Below are 19,857 nucleotides of genomic sequence, written 5' to 3' on the forward strand. Positions count from 1 at the left end.
TATATCCTTCCATAGCTGGCAAAAGGGAGTCACTGAAGTACTGGCTGCATACAGATCAGTTAGATAATGTTCAGATAATGGGAGAGGCTTATAGATAGGAAAAATTCCAAATATTTGATTTTATAAGCATTTATGCTTTTCATTGATTTTTCCACAGTTCTCATGACTTTTCCTTTGTCACTCAAAGGAGCAAACATATTCTAAATATTAACATCAAAATGAACATGTTCCTGTAGGATATCTAGGCATATTTGAACCAGGAAGCATGGCTAGAGATGGAAGGTGTATCAGAGCTTTGTGAAGCTCAGTTTAATTTCCTATTTTAATTAACTCATTTTTCCATTGCAATTTGTTTGTTTTTTTCGCTGCTGTCCTGAGCTCTTTCATCAATTCTCACCAAAAAGAGCTCATAAACTATGAGTTCTCCACTGCCTTCCAGGTTTGAAGGAAACTCATTCCAAGTCTGCAAATAGAAAACATATTTGCCATAGGTGTTGTTGATCACTATGATCAACATATGTATCTGTTATTGCATTTGCAACTGTAATTGAAACAAAATGCTTTCCATACTAGAAAAATAATAATTGAACTTTCCATAGAATGAACACACTGATTCCCAGCCTGTACTGAAACCAGAGAGGCTGCTCAGGGTTTCATCACATGTGAAACTGCAATGTCAGGTTTCATAAAGTTTTACCAGCTGTGATACACCCAGCTCACAGGAAAGCTTCTGAAGCAACCAGAGCTTGGGGACACTCCTCTAAAGTTTCCAGTGACTGGGAAAAAGCAATTAACAAGCAGTGAAGCAGAGCAAAGAAGGGCAGCTATATCAAGGCAGGTTCTCACTTTGTAAAATGTCAAGCTATTTCCCTTGGTAGAGGCAGGCAGACGCTTGCTACTGGCACTGGTCTATGGCCTCAGCACAGGAAAGACAAGGACATGCTGGGGCAGATCCAGAGGTCCTCAAAAAAATAATCTGAGAACTGGAGCAGCTCTCCTTTGAAGACAGGCTGAGAGAGTTGGAGCTATTCACCCTGGAGAAGAGAAAGCTCTGGGGACACCTTACAGCAGCCTTCCAGTGCCTAGAGGGGGAAGAGAGACCTGGAGAGAAACTTTTTACACGGGTATGTGTTGATAGGACAAGGGGTAATGGCTTCAAACTCAAAGGGGGCAGATAATAGCAAGATATTAGATAGTAGGAAGAAATTCTTTCCTGTGGGGATGGTGAGGCACTGGAACAGGTTGCCCTTGGAAGCTGTGGATGCCTCATCCCTGCACGTCCCAGGGGTCACCCCAGAGCACGCGGCACTTGTCGCGTTTCCCCTCCCCTGCGCAGCCCTCAGCAGGACACAGCCCCGCACCGCTTTGATGTCATTTCATAGCGTTCCCCCCTCTGTCCGTGGCGGTAGCGGAGCCGGGCTGTCTCTCGGGTCCTCCCCAAATGCCGAGCTCCCCTTGCTGGTGGCAGGCGGTACGGGACCGGCTCCCGGCTCCCAGCGCCGTGCAGCGACACAAGCGCGTCCAGCTCAAGTGGGAACCCCAAATCGAGGGGAGCGAATCATCCTAAGTCTCCCCAGCACCTGTAGGCAGGCGGCTGCCGGGCTCCTGTGCAAGTAACAGCACCTCTGGCTTCTTTACAGGCACACAGTCACGGCATGAGGCACAGGGACAAGTTCCCACCCTAGGAACGCCTTAAGAACGGCACCGCCGTGATGTGGCAAACACTTTCCACATGCTGGAATAAGCTGGAGTTGCACTGTTTAATTACTTCGGTAATCATTTCACTTCTTGGAAAAACAAATAATTTGAAAAGCATTAGACAAAATGCTAAATATGGCTTACGGTTAGAGCAGGTAAATCATTTATTTGAGTATGGTGCTTTGCTTTTATTTTGAATACCCTAGGTCCCACTGAGTTGTCTGGGGATTTATATGACACATGAACTTAACTGAAGTACGCAGTTCACTAAAGGATCCTTCTCCCAGTAAAATGCATCCTCACAGAGGAGACACGCTGATGAAGAGGTGTGACATTATGTCTCTTCGTATCCACATGGCCAGGATTTTGGTGGCTGCAGACTCCTCTTGGTAAATTGATCTAATTCACTTTAGGCTGCCCCTGCCAGACTGAGTTATTTTTTTATCATTATCACAGAGGGAAATTGTATCCGATGTATGTGGGAAATAACAATCTACGTGCAGAGTAAGGTGTTGAGACTGAGAAGTTTCCAAGCAGTGTATAGAACACAGCAGTGGAGAGCCTTATAATGACAGAGCATGAAAAGACAAGGAAGATGCAAAATGCAGAGATGCCAGAGGCCAGGAGAGCCCGGGACGGCTGATCCTTACCCAGACACACCACCACAGAGCTGGGGAGAATGTCTGCCAGGCAAGAGAGGAGCCTGGTAGCTCCATTAATACTGTATTTACTGCAGTGAGACTATCCACACAAAGGAGTCACTGACCCCCAAGTCTAGGTACACTCAAGACTGAGTTTAAAAGCAGCTTTGCAATGCTTCTTTCTTTAGGGACCTGTGGCCTCTGAGGAAGCAGCAGGTAAGACATTTTAAGGCAGATTCTAAAATTACTTAGACGCGCAAATATTGGAAGCTCACAGCGCAAACTTCCAAATGCCATTGAAAATAGACTCCAAAACTACCTAACTTACAGATAGCCCCTTAACATTCCCAAACCTCATCTTTAGCATTTATGGTGGTCTAGCTCACTTGTGTTTCAGTTTCAACATCTGTGAAGTGAACTCATGGCACTTTTATACAATAGAAGGAGGTTTGATGAGAAGAATTACACAAATGAATCATGTACTTTTTTTGCAACTGGTTAATTATCTTTTTCTGGAAACAGGACTGCTCTTCATGAACCAATATTACTGCTGTATTTCTTAAAGACTTCTGAAATCTACTGAGTTTTCCCTTACTTCTCAAAATAAAAGCTTGCTCATCTTTTTCCCCTAAGAAAAAAAAATGTAAAGATTAATCAACTATGGTGATTTCAAGTGTAGGCCAAGGTCCTCTGTGGTTAATCAACATATTACGTATTACTCATTATGTTAAATATTAAACCCAACACCGGCTCACATCCAGGACTCTCCAGACACAGATACCAAGTATGAAAGATTATTCTGACAGGTCTTCCTACATATTCCTTACTGACATTTTAGGCTTTGCTTGTTATTTCCATTTTTCCAACCTCACACAAGCTAAAATATTATTTTAGTGTAGGTCATAAAAATGAGCATTGAGTTACTGTTGTACCGATTTTTGAAGGAAAACATTAGAAAATCATTGGCATTGGATTATTTATTTAATTGTTGGATAAAAATACCTTTAAGAAGATAAATATTCTGAATTCTGCTCATATCAAGGCTAACTTGGATAAATATGCATCAATTTCACCACTGACTCCAGCTGTGGAAGCAGTGGACTCTAGAAACATAAGAAACAAAGGTAGAAAAAGTGATGCAGAGCATGCATGAGTTTTGTGTGCAGCATGAGGAATGACCCATTTCTGGATCACGAGAGGAAAGGCTGTCTCAGCTTCCATGTTGGAGCTACTCTGCAACAGAAACTCACGTGTTCAGGGTCAGGAGCTGCCTGTTATGACACAGCAGGCTCATCTCAAGTGGGCAGCCCACAGCATCCTGCCAGTGCCCGGGAAAGCTGGGAGATGTGACAGCAACCACCACAATTCCCTATAGGTAAAAAATACTGCCAGCAGAAGCAGAGACAGGGAAGACTGCAAGGGGTTTTTTTTTTGACTCTGCAGGTGCTGAGCAGAGGAGATGCCCCTCCAGAGCTGTGCTCTCTGCCAGGGGAGCCCATGGAGGGGGGCACACCTCCTGGACACTCAGTTAAATTAATTTCCCCCAAAAAAGTCAGAAATATGGGTAATCTCTTACTGCTTTCACAGACTATGTGACTTTATATACAGTTGCAAACTCTGTAAAAATTAAGTAAGTAGAACTGGGTGCAAAGTTATAAATTAGGCCGCATAGGCAGTGGTTGTGATATCTATTTGTTATATGATGCTGATTGTATCTTTGAGCTGTGGTCACCATTTTTTGGATGATCTTTCTGTTCGTCCCATATTCCTCTTCATCTCAGCTTTAAAATAGTATTACTTACAAGGAAAAGGTTCTTCTTCCAGAGGATGGCCGGGGACTGAACAGGCTTCCCAGGGAAGTGGTCACAACACCAAGCCTGACAGAATTCAACAAGTGTTTGGATAATGCCCCCAGGCACAAGGTGTGATCCTTGGGGTGTCCTGTGCAGGGCCAGGAGCTGGACTTCTATGATCCCTGTAGGTCCCTTCCAAGTCAGGATGTTCTGTGATCATCTGTGGATCTTCCAGACACACCAGCACCTGCTGAGCATGCAGGACAGTGCCATACTATGTGCTGGGCTGTTTAGAGCTGCAAAGTCGATTAAGGGACTAGAGCATCTTTCCTGTGGGGAAAGGCTGAGGGAATTGGGGCTGTTCAGCCTCGAGGAGAGATGTCTGAGACGGGACCTTTTAAATGTAAGTATTTGAAGAGAGAGTCAAGAGGATGGACCCAGGTGCTTCTTGGTGGTGCCAAGGAATAAGATGTACAGGAACTGCCACCTGAATATGAGGAACAACTTCTTTACTGTGTGGGTGACCACACACTGGAACAGGCAGGCCAGAGTGGGTGTGGAGTCTCCCTCACTGGAGATGTTAAGAACCGTCTGGGTGCAATCCTGTGCCATGTGCTCGAGCGGAGCGGCTGCAGCAGATGACCCACTGCGGTCCCTCCCAGCCTGACCCACCCTGTGGCTCTGTGGTTCCGGGTTACCGGCTCGCCCCGGCACCGCGCGGCCCCGCACAGCCACAAGCGGCTGAGAACGGGACTTGTTCCTCCGGCAGAAAGACCTGGCCGCAGTGAGCCCCTCGGGAAGGCGGAGCAGGAGGCCGGGAGCACCACTCTGGCGGCGCTGGAAGGCGGCAGGGAGGCCCTGGGAAGCCGTAGGGACCCTCAGCCCCCGCGAGCCTCGAGTAGGGCCGGGGCGGGCCGGGGGCGGGGCCAGCAGGAGAGGCCCCGCCCACCGGCGCGAGCAGGAAACTCCCGCCGTTGCCTTACAAGGGCAGGCGCGCTACTCCCTCCGCCCCTCGCCTGTGGAATGCGGTGACCACACCGCGCTGCACCAACGCGTCGCCAGGGGAGGACACACACAGGGTGGAGGGGCTGAGCTCGTGGCTCTGGCTGTCTCCTTCAAGGGAAGGAGATACTCCAGGGGAAGAACGTGAAACATACGGGCCACTGCGGGTGCTCTCTCTCCCCGACACGGCTCGTGGCGTTTGGCCGCCGAAGCCATGAGCCAAGCCGCCACCCCCTCCCCGTGCGCGGATGGTCTCGCCCACAGCTTCCTTCCTGCCCGGCGGGGCGGTGGCCGCTGCGCTCTCCGGAAGTGTCTCTGCAGCCGCTCCCCGCCGGTGCCGTCTCCCGCCGCCAGGTGAGTCGGGGGGCTCCGCCCGCTGCCCGCGGGGCCCGGGGCCGGCGCCCGGTGAAGGGTGGGGCGGTGCCGGGCCGGGGGTCGCTTGCGGAGCCGGGGTCGCTTGCGGCGTCGCCCGCCGCGGGCGCAGCAGCTCTCCTCGGGCCTCGGCTCAGTGCTGCTGCTCTGGAGGGGGATCCGCCCTGTGTGCTGGAGCTGGGGGAGACCCCGGCTCCGAGCCCCGAGGTTCGGGGTGCCCTGTGAGCCGGGCAGGGCGCGTCGCCACGGGGACGGTGCCCGCGGGGACCAGGCTCCCTGTGCATCATTTCAGGGAACTGAAAGGTGTTAAAAGGTACTGTTTCCTCCCTGTCGGAAGGGCTCGGCTGCCTCCCGGCCACATCGAGCCTCTGCGGGTGTTTCCTCGGCTTTGTCAGAGCATGGGAGGGGCAGGGCTGGGAGCTGCTGCGGTTGGAAGAGGGGGAGGTAGTGGGACTGGGTCTGTCCCTTCCTGCTCATGGTTTGGAATAACCATAGCCGCACAGGGGACTGCGTGCGGTGGTTCCCCGGCTCTCAGAGTCACAGAATGAACTAGGTTAGAAAAGACCTCCGAAATAATCGAGTTCAAGCTGTGACCGACCACCATAGGAACTAGACTATGGCACTGAGTGCCACGTCCGGCCTTCACTTGAACACCTCCAGGGACAGTGACTCCACCACCTCCCTGGGCAGCCCATTCCAGTGTCTAATCACCCTTTCTGTGAGGAAGTTCTTCTTCATGTCCAGTCTAATCCTGGCACAGTTTCAGACTGTCCTCTCATCCTGTCGCTTGTTGATTGGGAGAAGAGGCCGATCCCCATTTGGCTACACCCTACTTCCAGGTGGTTGTAGTGAGCATAAGGGCACCTCTGAGCCTCCTTTCTTCTTTTGCAGACAGGCTGTGTTGACTCACTGGCACTGGATTTTGAGGCAGGTGTGACTCCTGTGCAAGGGTTTTGGGAAACTTACTAGTGAGGAATATTTTAAAGTGGCTTTTAAACTGGGTGGGACAGCACAGGGTTTGGTTTTTGCTAGTTTACTTTTATGAAGTGTAATCTGCTCTTTATTGAGCCTTGACACAGATCTGCTGGAGCACCTTGCTCTTATCTCTTCCTGTTGCCACCCAGATTGTGATGGATGTGTGACTGTATGTGATGCTGTAATTGAGTACATGGACAGAACTTTGGATTTAGCTTTGAGGTTGACTTTTGAGTTTGATGTTCTATCTTAGTTCATGTAGAGATTTTCTTGGCTGTGGGTTTGGGCATTTACTGTGTGGTAGTTTAGTTTTTTTCAGTGACAAATATTGCAGTTATTACAATATTCACCATTTTGAAATGTGTGAATTTTTTCTAAAGCATAACTTTTGGTCACTGCCTCTGAACAGGTCCAGCTTGTACCACTGTTAGTGGGCTGTAAATTTTCACAGCTTATTGCTTGGCTCAAAATTTTTAGTTGCTTGGTTTTTTTTTTCTCTCCAAGGGTTTATCACTTTGCCAGAGGAAGGGACCACAAGATGACTATTTTGTGGTTTGATATCCTATGTGACTGAACAAATGGCAATACAGGCACCACAAAGCAGCATGGCACTGCTACTTATTACCTATTTTTTTTTTTTTAATATGTGAAAATCTTCCTAAAGAAAGGTGACATTTTCAGAAATACCTTATTGATTGTGTGTCACACGTAAGGTCTTACATTTGAAGTTTCTTGGACTGCTTCCAAAACAGGGCCCAGACCATTCAGTGCAGCATAGTATTAAACAACAGGGATAAACCTGCGTGTCATGACTTGCACTGTCTAATGTGAAGTATTCCCACTTTTTATCTACTGAAACTCTATTTCCAGCCTATACTAACTCTATATTTCAATTACAAAAACGGTGGCGTAGGTGTGGGTCTTTTTGTTGGATAACACAAAGTGCAAACACTTTTGGAACTTTTAAATCATAAATCGATCTCTTTGGCTAACTGGATTGATGAGTTTGGTTTTCTGAACATGTTCCAAAATGCACCACCCTCTTTCTAACAGAGATTCCTGGAGTTGAGTCCAGTGTTTCAGGCACAGCTGCACCAAACCTGTGCTGAGGGGCACAGCAGTCCTGTGAGATCTGATGTTTCTCTGTAGCTAGGCTGACAACTCTTTTGGACTGGAGGAGTTCCTAAACCTGGTTCAGAGAAACTTGGAAAGTAGTAATGCAAGCATTGGGACTTTCAAAATTTTTTTTCTAGTAAAATATACTCTGATATGTCAGTCTTCTCAAAAGAATTAAAAAGAATGTGCTGACAGTCTGCTTTTGTTACCTCCTCTTGCTTAGGATTGAATTGTAGGTGAGAGAATTGCAGGTAGGGGCTTGCTGGGAGCACTGCCTTTTTAGCAGTGATGCCTTTTCACTGATCCTAAAATTACAAGCCAGACACAGGTGATAATAAGGGATAACCTTTATAAGGATCTTTACAGTGCCCAACACACTGGATGAAAAAACGCCAAAGATGCAAACTGTAACGAGTGGATACAATTTTATGTGTTCAGCAAGTTAGCATAACTGACAGGAATCCTCAATTAGAGACATAGGTGATAATTCCCCCCTGATTCTACCCTTTTCTGAACACCCCCCCTTTCCCTTTATATAGGTACTAAACTTTGTTTATGAAAAAGTTGGGAAGTCATTTTGACCTGGGTTCCCAGAGAATCTAACCTTGGAGCCACTGGGGCAATGTATTTTGTCTTTCTAATAGAGTAGGTAAAATGCTAGGTGTGAACACAATAACAGGCTACTGAGCTGCAAATATAGAATATGGAGATATGTGAAAGTAAAAAGGCAAAAATCAATTTGGTCGGGATGAGCAAGTGCAGAGTAAACTTTTTTGTTTACTTTGAGTGAGTCATATCCTGAAAACTGCATTATTTCAGAGAAGAGTTATTAAAAGATAGTGTTTGGCTCTATTTTGAGTAGTGGAACTTCTAATCAATAATCCAGAGTTAAATGAGACCTTGCCTGAGGGTTTTTACAGCGGTAAGAAACCACCAAAGTTATGCACAACCCTTGGCTTCAGCTTGAATGCAAACTACCTTTGTTGTCAGCTGTCTACATAGATATCTGAAGTCAAGAGTTCACATTTATTTGTTGCAGTGTTGTGGGGGCCAGACATCTCGGGTAGCTTGTGGTTGGAGCGATGAAGAGAACGTCTGCGTTGTTGGGCCATGCGCAGTTGCATTTCATGGGCTATTTTTAGTTCTGGGCATAATGGTTTGTTTGGTACGTCAGAAGAACGTTGTAGATGCACGCAGGATTTAAAAGTGTGGAATTAGCAGGGGAAATCAGTAGCTGTCTGTGTGGACAGACTGAGAAGGACGTAACCATGGAATTTCCTTTTATGATCCAGATGCTTGGTGCACCCTGTCAGGTATCTAATACAAAGCAAGGTAAAATGTCTTTCCTTTTAGTTAAAAAAAAAAACCCTCCAAAATAACTGGTTTTTGCCTGCTTATTGGGTTGACTGTATAAGGGAGTTACTTTGCTTAATTTTACTCCCTTTGTTTTTAAGGATGAATCCCAGTTAGTGATTTCAGTCTTGCTTTTCAGGAGTCTAACAGAAAATATTCTATCTTTGAGCAAACTGTTTGAGAAACAGTTAGAACTGTGCTATGACTCTGATTAGCATTGCATTTCTGACCAGACAATTTGTTTCTAAGTTATGAAATTAATAATTAATGTAAATTTCAGAATATTGATATTCTTGCTTTCTGCAAAATTCAGAGTCAAGGATGGAAGGAGTCTGATTTGCTTAACACTTTGTTTGAACATTACGAAGGATTACAGTAGTATGGATTACACTTTAGTTTTAGCTAATGCAAGCAGAGGTCATGAGACTTTTGGAAACAACATTAAAAAGGATCCAACTCCTGATCCAAAAGCAATCTTCAGGGCTTTGTGTTTGCCTTTCAGTGAATGACTCAGCTTTTTGAGTTTGTGCTGTCATACATTTAGTTGGAACACTATATATGTCTTCCCAGATAAAGAGATGCAGTTTAATTAAAAGTCTCACTTCTAGCCTGAATGTATTTGTGTTAGAATATATAATAATCTGCCATGTTTATTTCTTCATTTGACAGCTTCGAGGGAAACAATGACATTGGTATACCTGTGATATGTGAAAGTTTATAAAAATATATAAATGTTTCTTAGGGTTGGTAGTTTAAAAGAACCAGTCTTCACATTTTTGGAGCTATTATGCCTTTAGTTCATTTAAAAAAGAGTATGCTGGCATTTGCATGTGTTGTGTAGTAGTTCCACTGTGTAAAGGAATAGCACTGTAGAGCTTTTGAACCAAGGCAGTGCTCTCAACAGTAACTACTCTAATAAAATGCTATTCAGAGCCTAAAATACATTTTTCCCCTCCAAAATGTTAGTTTAGCATACTGTCTGATATATTTAACCACAGTGCTAGTTTAGCAGCACGTAGCCTTCTATGTCAACAGTGCCTCCCAGATTCCCGAATATGTAGTTGTCTTAATTTGTGGAAGATGCAGGTTGAATATTGAATCAGCAATTCAAGCACTGTGTGAGTTTCCTTTCAAGAGCTATGATTTGATTTGGGTTTTTTCATGTAGCCTGCTATTGGCCTACAGTGCCAGTCCCTGAATTCTCAAACGCTCAAACACGAGTGAAATCTAAAAGAAAGTGGAACAGGAGATACTGAAATAAATGTGTCCTTCAGGGTATATGCTGATAGTATGACCCTTGATGTCCTTCCACTCATCCCTCACCCAAGGACGTGCAATGTGATTTAATAAGGCTAAATCTAGGATATGTTTCTGTCTCCTTAGAACCAACAGCCACCATGTCCAGCAAAAGGGCAAAGACGAAGACCACCAAGAAGCGCCCTCAGCGCGCCACTTCCAATGTATTTGCCATGTTTGATCAGTCGCAGATCCAGGAATTCAAAGAGGCCTTCAACATGATCGACCAGAACAGGGACGGCTTCATTGACAAAGAGGACTTGCACGACATGCTGGCCTCCCTTGGTAATGTCCCTGTGCTCGTCATGCTTGCAAATTAGTGCTGCAAAAATCAAAATACTGAGTCTGGGATGTGAGAGGTGTCTCTGTTTGTATTAACACTCCGTTTGTATTGACATTCCTTCTTCAGTTTGAAAGCTAAGCCAAGTGTGATTCCCTTTCTTTGTAGGAAAGAATCCAACGGATGAGTACCTGGATGCCATGATGAATGAGGCTCCGGGCCCCATCAACTTCACCATGTTCCTCACCATGTTTGGTGAGAAGTTAAATGGCACCGACCCGGAGGATGTGATCAGGAATGCTTTTGCTTGCTTTGATGAAGAAGCAACAGGTATGTGGGTGAAACAGTAGTGTACATGTATTACTTCTTACTTCTGTAACAATAAATACTTGTGTTCATAGATGCAAGATCAATTTTTTAACTCTGAAAATTTCAATTTCTGCAAACTGAAAATCATGTATCCTCATGTGCTAAATTTGCCTTTTTAGTCTCTGTAGAAATTTCAAATTTCTGTCAGCTCGTTCTGTTGTTCAAGACAGGAGATAGGAATAAATTAAGGCCCTGGTTCCCAATTAACATCTTTTATACTAACTTAAAATTCACCTTCGGTGCCGTTTTATGAGGAGGATCATTGTTTTCAAAGCTGTTATGCTTTTATGAAGAACTTGTTTTCTGTCAGCAACTTGTATCCCCCTTCCCTTGTTAAGTTGCACCAAGAGCAGAAGAAAATGAAAGCAAGAAAATTCTTGTGTGACTTGCAGGAGTGATGATAGAAGCAATCCCAAGTTATACAAGCCTACTTGTTTAATAAAGCGTGCCAAAAATTTATTCTTTGTAACCAGTCTGGTAAATCTGAGTTTTACCACAGATTTAAGAGAAATTTGAAATGTTGTAAACTTCCCCATGTTTCATGCACTTGTTGAATGCTAACAGTCAAGTTCCATGACTTTTTTTGGTGGCTTTTCAATAGGAATGCTCAAGGTAAATTTTGCAAGGAAACCCCCTTGTGACTTTTAAAGTACTGAGTTGTTTGAAGGTTCTTGGTACTATTGGGAGTGTAGCCCTGCTGTCAATGTCAACAAAGGATGTCCGATATGAATAGTGGTAATTTTTTATATTCTTTGGAACACCACAGGCAAAGCATATATGGTCTTTATTCAAAGTAGTAGGATCTTTCAAACTAAGATGCCTGATTTGATTGAATCCTTGTAATTATTTGGCAATTTTCGTAACAGGCTTTAATGGCATTGTTTTCATTTGGCAGCCGAAGACTGTAGGTATCTTTAATTGAGGGAAAGAACTCAAAAGAAAGAAATTATCACTCATGTATTAGCAGATAAATGTAAAAACTCTTCTGTCCTCCGCACTGTGCTCCAGGGTTCATCCAAGAGGACTACCTGCGGGAGCTGCTGACCACCATGGGGGACAGGTTCACGGATGAAGAGGTGGATGAGCTCTACAGAGAGGCCCCCATCGACAAAAAGGGCAATTTCAACTACATCGAATTCACGCGCATCCTGAAACACGGAGCGAAAGACAAGGATGACTGAGCAAATCCCTGGATACCTGCAGATTGTCTCTACAATTTTCTTTATTTTTAACTGTTTCTTCCTGATAGAACTCGTTGCATGCATTTAGCTCCAAAGCTTTTGTCTTTTTCAATATATTATCTATTCCAGGCCATTTAGGCACATTTGCACCTGTAATCAGACTGGAAGTGGGGAAAATATTGTGAGGGAAAGGCTACAGGACAAACATTCCCTGGAGTTGATAGTCCAGGAAAATAATCTCAATGTTTCTGGTTTAGCTGGATTTTTACATTTTTGTAATAAATGCCATTTTGAAATAAAGATTGCTATATAGATAAAATACCTCAAAATCTTTTGTGAGGAATGACATTTCTATTACGCATTTACAAATGCAGGTATGCTCATTGTATTTTTCTTGCAGTTGCAAGTCGAGCTAGAAAACTCATTTTCATAGTGTTTTGTTCAGTGTCACAGGGTTCTGAAATACTAGCAGCATCTGCTGGCATCTTTAAAAATGCAGCTGCAGGAGTCTTTCATCTCAGGTTTTTGCAGTGGGACCTGACTACTGTGTAAGTAGTTAACCAAAGAAATGGTTAGGGAAGACTGTTACAATTGCCTCATGGCCAGCAGAGAACTTCTGATTCTTAGGCAGATACAATGCCCAGCTTTTGCTTCCTTTTAATACTGATGGGTTTTCTAGCAGTACTTTCATGTCAAAGTGTGCATTCTTCTTTGCTAAGTAAGGAGGAATTAGGCATATTTTTTCCCTTCTGCTGAAGGAAGTTTGTGCAAAGCAATCTGTGCTGGCACTAATTAACAGCAATATATGGCCAGAAATCTTACATAAAGCTTTCTTTTTCTACAACTAATTCATTTGCATGTGAGAATGTGAGGCAAGTCATTGTGACAGTTAACTTGGTAAAACCCTTTAGGTGCTGAAGTTGCTCTCACATTTTACAATGTCATACATATTCCTCAGTTATATTGATAAGATGGCTTTTAAGCAGGCATTCATTCAGAACTGGTTGTGCTGATGTTGTCTCAAGTACAAAGAAAAGAGGAGGATTGTTCTGTTAGTATGACCATGCTCTTCTGTGTGCCTCATTCTCTTGGCTACCGAAGTTAGAAAGCAGGACGAGAATTTATTTTGCCTATGTATTTATCCATTAAAATAATGACCTCTTATCCAGAAGGCTTGCCCTCAGCTATATCACATGACATAAGACTCCAAGGAGTTGGAATTCAGCACAAAGGATTGTAAAGGCTCTGACAGCTTATCCTGTAAGGTGGGTTTGTCTCATTTCGAGTCTGATAGCATGAAGGCTTGGTTACTTAATCTTGCTTGTGTTCCTATATGGCAACTCCGAAAGATATTCTGGCTTCCGATTTGTAAATAACTTGACAAAGTATACTCAGTTGGCATACTTGGACTATTTTTTTTATTTCTTATTCCAGGGTGGTTTTTTCCACTTAACGGGCTTAATTAAAATTGAGTTTTCAACCATTCTTTTCTCAGTTTTGTGTTTTATCTGCTAACAAACTTAGCCTCAGTTTTTCTCCTACCCACATTATGTTCTAGACAACTTCAGGTTGCCACAGCTGCTCTTTTTTGAAAGTTTACTTTTAACTATCTTGGTGCTCTTCAGTAATGGCTGCTGAGTTATTTTTTCATGTGACACCTGCAGGGTTCTAGGAAGTAGTTTACAAGTATGCATGGAAGTTTTCACCAGCAGTGCCATGTGACAAAGACAAGAGAGGATTTAGGAAACTGTCTTGTTGAAATGTTGCTATGTAACATTAGGCTGGAAAACAAGTTACGCTGTCACTTCTTTAGACTGAGCTTGTCACCTCTGTGCAATTCAGTACTGTGTGCATACATGCAAGCAGCCTGCTTGAAGGACAGATGTAAGATACTGATTATTTTTTCCCTTTGAGTGTCTAAATGGCATTAAGATTCAGAGAGCAGTTTACTTTTGTTAGGAACACTGGATCCCTAAACCCTTCTTTCCCTGATCCTGTTATCTCTGTAAATGTTAGGTGCTGGGTATGTTACACTGAGTAAGGGGCAGGTGTGCTAGCTGGATTTTTCTTGCTGGAAGTAGTGATTTTAAAATCGTAAATATGAGCTACATGAAAGAGAACCTGATATCATACTTGAGAGCAAATTGTCCACTTCAACTGCTTGTTCAAAAAATATTTTGTACTGCTGCTCTTGCTTTCTGAACAGCCAGCTGAAATGTGAGGTGTAGCTGTTTTGTTCCTTGTCATCTTGGATGCTCCCTCTGAGTAGAGAGTGAGACAGAACTGTACAGATGTAAAGATACCTGCTCAGGAACATGCGTTACTGAGGAAGAATATCCAAGGATGTGTGAGTACAATGAAAACCTTCCAAGTTCCAGTTTCCCTGGGTTTTTTTATTGTATGAGACCAGTTAACCTGCAAGTGGGCACAAACCCCTTAAACACTGAGAGGCTACAAGGCCAACAGCCCCAGCCAAGAGACCATATAAGAGCATCAGATGCATTTTGTAGCTAGGCAGGGAGGAATGTGACAGCTGAGGTTGCGTGCCGAGGGCTCTGGGGATGTGTCATCAATAATTCACTTCCAAAAATAAAAATAACTTTGGTCACTGAAACAGCTTAAAATTCTGATGACTTAGCCTTAGCATTTTGCAGCCAAAATCTTGGAACCTAATCTTTTCTCCCTCGGGGTTCATATATAACAGTCTCCAAGCTCCACACCAGATTAAGCTTATGATGAAAAACTATTTTCCTAGGCTCATGCACACATTTAATAGTCTTAGATCTACAGTGATCTATAATGCCCTGTGAGGCACTACTGAAAAGCAGTGATTTATTTTACATGACCCACTTACCCTGTTCTAAGGCTACAAAGAGGTCAAAACAAAGCCGAAGAGCTACTGAGGCTGCACGAGAAATGTCCAAAAAGGACCCTGTTTGTGTCAAGTGCTGCCAGGGGATGTTGGCCTGCTACCTTTTCTTCCGCATTCTGTTGCTGGAGATAAAGGTAATGCACAACATTTCACACTTCTTTCTGCTCTTTATTTAAGCAAATAAACCCATCCCTATGGCACAGTGATCAGATGGCTGACGCATTTCACATCATGAAGGCAGCTTGTTACACGAGCTCAGCAATGAGGGGATGTCACAGAGGTGGTGTCCCTACACTCCAGAGCAAGGATCTGTTTCACTGCTGACCTAAGGACTATCTTTGGATCGCTTGTTTCTAGGATCCCTAGCGTATCTGGAGAAACGAATGCAGCACAGCGGCCCCATCCTGGCACAGGCATCAGTGCCAGCATGCCTTTGTGTCCTGACACCTGCGTTCGATCCAAAAGCTGCAAACTATCTCAAATCTTGTCATCACACATTTCTTGTGGCCTTTTCTAGTCTGGAGTGTTACTAACCTATTATTTGGGATGTTCCTGGGGAATTTCAAACAACGACAAATGCAAAGATATTCCGACAATGTAAATCCAAGTAACAGGTGAGTAACAATCAAAGTATAGTCAGGAACATTTTAGATATCAGCAGTTAATCCTCCCTTGGTATTGCTTAAGCACCCATGCTCCTATTTTGGCTCCTTACTTAATTTTTCAAACCCCTACGGTCATTTTTAGATAACTTTCTCCTTTGAGAAAATGATTCAGGATTACAGTACCACATAAACTAGGAACAATACAAAGGCAAAAAGAACTCAAATAAATGCCTCTTAAAACGCAGCTTAAGTTATCATTAAATACTGGAAAGTAATACAGGGGGGAAAAAACATCCACACACCTTTTTTTTTTTTTTTTTTTTTTTCCCCCAAACTTTTGATATCCTAGATAGAAAACTTCCCATCTTAAAAAAAACACACAAAAAAAGAAAAAGGTGGCAGCACATGGCTGCTTTTCCTACTTTTCTCTGCAGCCCATGGGTAAAAACACTGCCAAGGAATGTTTTCAGACCAGAAGTGTGATATTCCCTAGAGACCACAGATAATGGCCCTGCATCACAGGACTTTAAGGGGTCAGGTCAGCTTGTATCAATGCAATAAATCTGAGGGAAGATGTTTACATGTTTCTCAGCAGCACGCACTTAACAGGAGAGCAGGAAATCAAACTGACCTGGAAAATCCTGAGTGCTTGCTGCATGCAGACTCCTCTGCCATGCAGCTGTGATTCAGTGCCTTAGTAAAGCAGTTTTGCACTTTGATAAAGTTTGAAAGTCAGATACAAATACTGCAGGATTAGGCAGGTCGAGACTGACTTTGCTGCTGCCAGCATCTGCTGCTTTAGGCACCCGTATTAGTCATTTTACAGTTCTTGTAAATTGCTTTGTTTTGCAAGGTTTATTTAATCCTTAATCCTCACTTTGACTATTTTAGGTATCACTGAGTACAACCCCACTAAATATTGAACTAGACTTTAGTTTGTTTTTTAATTATGAATTGGGAGTTAAAAGACAGAATTTCACAATAATTTCCAGTCTGTGCCAAGCATCTTCAAGTGAGTGGGTGTAAATTGAGGCCTGTAAGACCTGTCTTAATATGTGCTAAAACAGAGCTGGCATCAGACACAAGTTACTTGAACCTTGACTTAGCCTGCTACCTGACAGGCACTGGGGTTTTTCCCTCTTTTGAATTCTTCCTTAATTGTGAGCTAACTATCTCTAACACAAAAGGTAGTGGCAAAATAGTCCCACTCCAGAAGAAGCATGTTGATTTTGAAATTGCTCCACCAGCCAACCAAACCTGCACAGGCATCAGCTGATAAGAAAACTGATAACAGCTTACTTCTCATGTGAAACACCTGACTAAATATGCTGCTTCTTGTTTTCTGGGTATGTTTTAAAACACTAAGGCCAAGCATTGAGCACCCTTCATTTTCTTCCATATTTGTACATACATGCTGTCAGACAGACACAAACTCCAAGACACAAGGAGAGAGCACATATGTATATCCTTAGGTTTAGCAGAATTAATTACTTTTGTTTGAAAGATTGGCGGTCTTCAGTTCTCCTTACTAAGAATACCTATCATACCTATGCTTATTTTTGCATTTCAGTTCTCCACTTTATGGGATCCCAGTGTCTGGCAACACTCCTGATCAAAACTAGTGCAAGCAGAGCTGAAAACCCCACAAATGCTTGGCTAGAATTGTTGCAACCTATCAGATAGGATAAGAAACAAGGGATGGACATACAGCACAAGAGGCAGAACAATGACTTGGATCACTGAGAACAGGGAACAAAAACCCAGCAGAAATCAACAGCTCAACAGCCAAAGATGTACTTTTCAGCATTTAGTTGGGGTTTTTAATTTGTGCTCCTTAGGTATAAAAGACTTTGGATCTGGGAATTCAGGGAGTACCACGTCTGCTGAGTAAAGGCCCTCAATACTCTGTTAAACAGACATCAGTGCCCATTTATATAGTCACTGAGATGCAGTTTAAAACAAATATACTGAAGTTTGTTTTCTCCTGTTTACAACATTTCATAGACTGACTGCATTTTATTTGTGTTCCATTAAATATCTCTGCTTTATCCTTCGACCTGCTATATCACTGTCATACAATGCTCTAGAGAACTCATGTTCTTGCCCCTTCTCAACACACAAGAGCTTTCTAGAAGCAAAAATAACACAAAAGAAGTGGACACACAATTCAGCCTTAGTACTTCCAACACAAAGCCTAGAGCATAGAATAAACATTGGAATAGGTATGGTCAAGGTTGGTAAGGTGCAATTTTTCATGCAACAAATAACAACCTTCCAAAGAATATCGTGGATGCTAAATTTACATCAAGTAAAGGATTACATGTTAGGCAAGTTCATGAAAGAAGCTCATTGTGGGTTACTAAATATCACATCTGGCTCAGGGTTCTTTATCCCTCTGAGAACTAAAAGTAGTAGATATTGGGAAAGCATTCTGGGAAGATAACACAGGCTACCCTGACTTCTATTCTTCCCTAAGTACCTGTATATGGCCACTGCTGCTGCCCTCCCCTAATGAACAGGCTAAAAACACCCCGTATGCTCTCCCTCCTCCAAAAAGAACAGGGACTATAGAGAAAGAGTGTTTTGGGTTTTTTTCCCCCCAAAAAGGTATGATTCCAAGTTTTGGGTAAAAAAATCCAAAACAATAAAACTCTCCAGTGTTCTGGTAGGGAAGACCTCATAGTATCTATTATTTCTTGAGGGCATCCAGGAAATCAGTAGATCCATCCCGGTGGTGCTCCAACCTAAAAATGGAAAAAGCAACTGCTGGGCTTCCCTGTCCCCAGCCTCAAGACTTTTTTGCCAAGACTTTGCTCCCTGCCTTCCACATCCAGAATCCACATCTCTTTGCAGCTGGGGCACACTGGTCTGGGCAGACTTTTACAGTGAGCCAGTGCAGCCATTCCTGTAACATTCATTAGATTCATGAAGAAAAATCATATGACACAGACTGATTCTGCTTCATTTAGCAACCAAGTTAATCACAAATATTTGCACTGCCACTGTAACTCAGCAAAGGTGGGGAAGTAGAATCATAGAACTGTTGAAAGTTGGAAAATACTTCTAAGATCATGGACTTTAACTGTTGTTAATGGAAAGAATTTAATGAAAGGAGGAAAAAGATTTACTGTAAATTGTTCACTGTCTGTAGCAGCCTTAAAACTAAAGTATGAAACATAATTTTGAAGGTTTTTTGACAATTCAAAGAAAACAGGCACTTCAATGTCACCGAATCATTGAGTATTTTAGAAACGATAAGAACAATTAATTCATTTTGCTTAAAAGGGTTTTTTCTTAAACAAGACTGATGTAAATGAGAAAGAAGAAGGGAGTAATGAAGGAAAGAAGTAGAAAGAAGAAAAATCAAACAGCTCAGCGTTTTTTAAAACCATCATTTCAGAAAGGATCATTCCGTTCTGAATGTTTGATGCACAGCTCTCAGGAGCACCACACTCACAAAAAAGACTATACTTTTTTCCCTTTTCAACATTTATGTCAACAAGTTAAAAAATATCCTCTGAATATTATAAAAGGCAAAATAATTTTTTCTTTTCCCTTTAAATTTCTTTGTAGCTATGATGAGTGCTGTAATCAAGTAAAATTGAACCATTTCTAAAAGCATTATTTAGATTTACTTCAAACAGAAAATGGTCTGCCTGTACGAACTGCTTCTCATTACACCATGATGCAAAAAATTGGAGACAAAAGCTTTAAGAGTGAGATACTGACATGTAATTTTGTCATTAAGAACTGATCTCATACTGGGCAAGTAATATTAGTGTACCTATCCCCACATCTGCAGAAGTTAAACACTGAGAACAACATATATGATGACAGGTATCATGTAACACCCTTTTAATAGCACGAAAAACAACACAAGACAGAGGGGCATGTTTGCAGTAGTGGTTCAATTTAAAGTAACTGATGAAAGAAGTTTAAATTAAGAGATGAGATAGCTTTTCATAATTAAATTTCAACACACAGTTCAGTTGTTCAGCATTATCATGGAGTATTTTATGAACTCTCCTAACTTCTTGATATTTCTACTGCTTTTCTGCCCTCTCATACTTTGCATGTAACTATCTTGAAACTATGTGCCACGTCTGGTAAGCAGAGAATTTTTTACCCAAAACATTTTCCATTAATAGGCTTTCAATTTAGCGAAGTTTAGTCTTAGTTTCTACTAGACTTTGAGGCAAACTTTAGAAGAGAGATATTAAGATTAATTGGGGAAGTATTATAAGCTAATTAGGCCCCCAAGGATGGATCCCAAGAATGAAGACCTGGCAGTGCAGCTTTCCCAT

The 19,857-nt window shown here is 42.7% G+C and overlaps 2 protein-coding genes across 6 annotated transcripts in view; one reads left to right on the plus strand and one right to left on the minus strand.

The window, feature by feature from the left end:
- Positions 1–5,188, minus strand: part of MYOM1 (myomesin 1) — a 96,130-nt gene extending 90,942 nt beyond the window's left edge. For all 5 annotated transcript variants that reach the window (XM_063395942.1, XM_063395916.1, XM_063395958.1 and 2 more), the window contains exon 1: positions 4,142–5,188. The gene's annotated coding sequence lies outside the window, so the exon portion shown is untranslated. The remainder of the gene's footprint in view (positions 1–4,141) is intronic.
- Positions 5,189–5,329: 141 nt separating this feature from the next.
- Positions 5,330–13,559, plus strand: LOC134549892 (myosin regulatory light chain 2, smooth muscle minor isoform-like). Its single transcript, XM_063395971.1, has 4 exons — positions 5,330–5,488; positions 10,334–10,531; positions 10,695–10,856; positions 11,904–13,559. The coding sequence occupies exons 1-4, from the start codon at positions 5,383–5,385 to the stop codon at positions 12,074–12,076; spliced, it is 639 nt and encodes a 212-aa protein (XP_063252041.1). The 5' UTR covers positions 5,330–5,382; the 3' UTR covers positions 12,077–13,559.
- The last annotated feature ends 6,298 nt before the right edge of the window (positions 13,560–19,857 follow it).

This window comes from Prinia subflava, chromosome 1 (assembly GCF_021018805.1).
Source record: "Prinia subflava isolate CZ2003 ecotype Zambia chromosome 1, Cam_Psub_1.2, whole genome shotgun sequence".
Taxonomy (NCBI): Eukaryota; Metazoa; Chordata; class Aves; order Passeriformes; family Cisticolidae; genus Prinia; species Prinia subflava.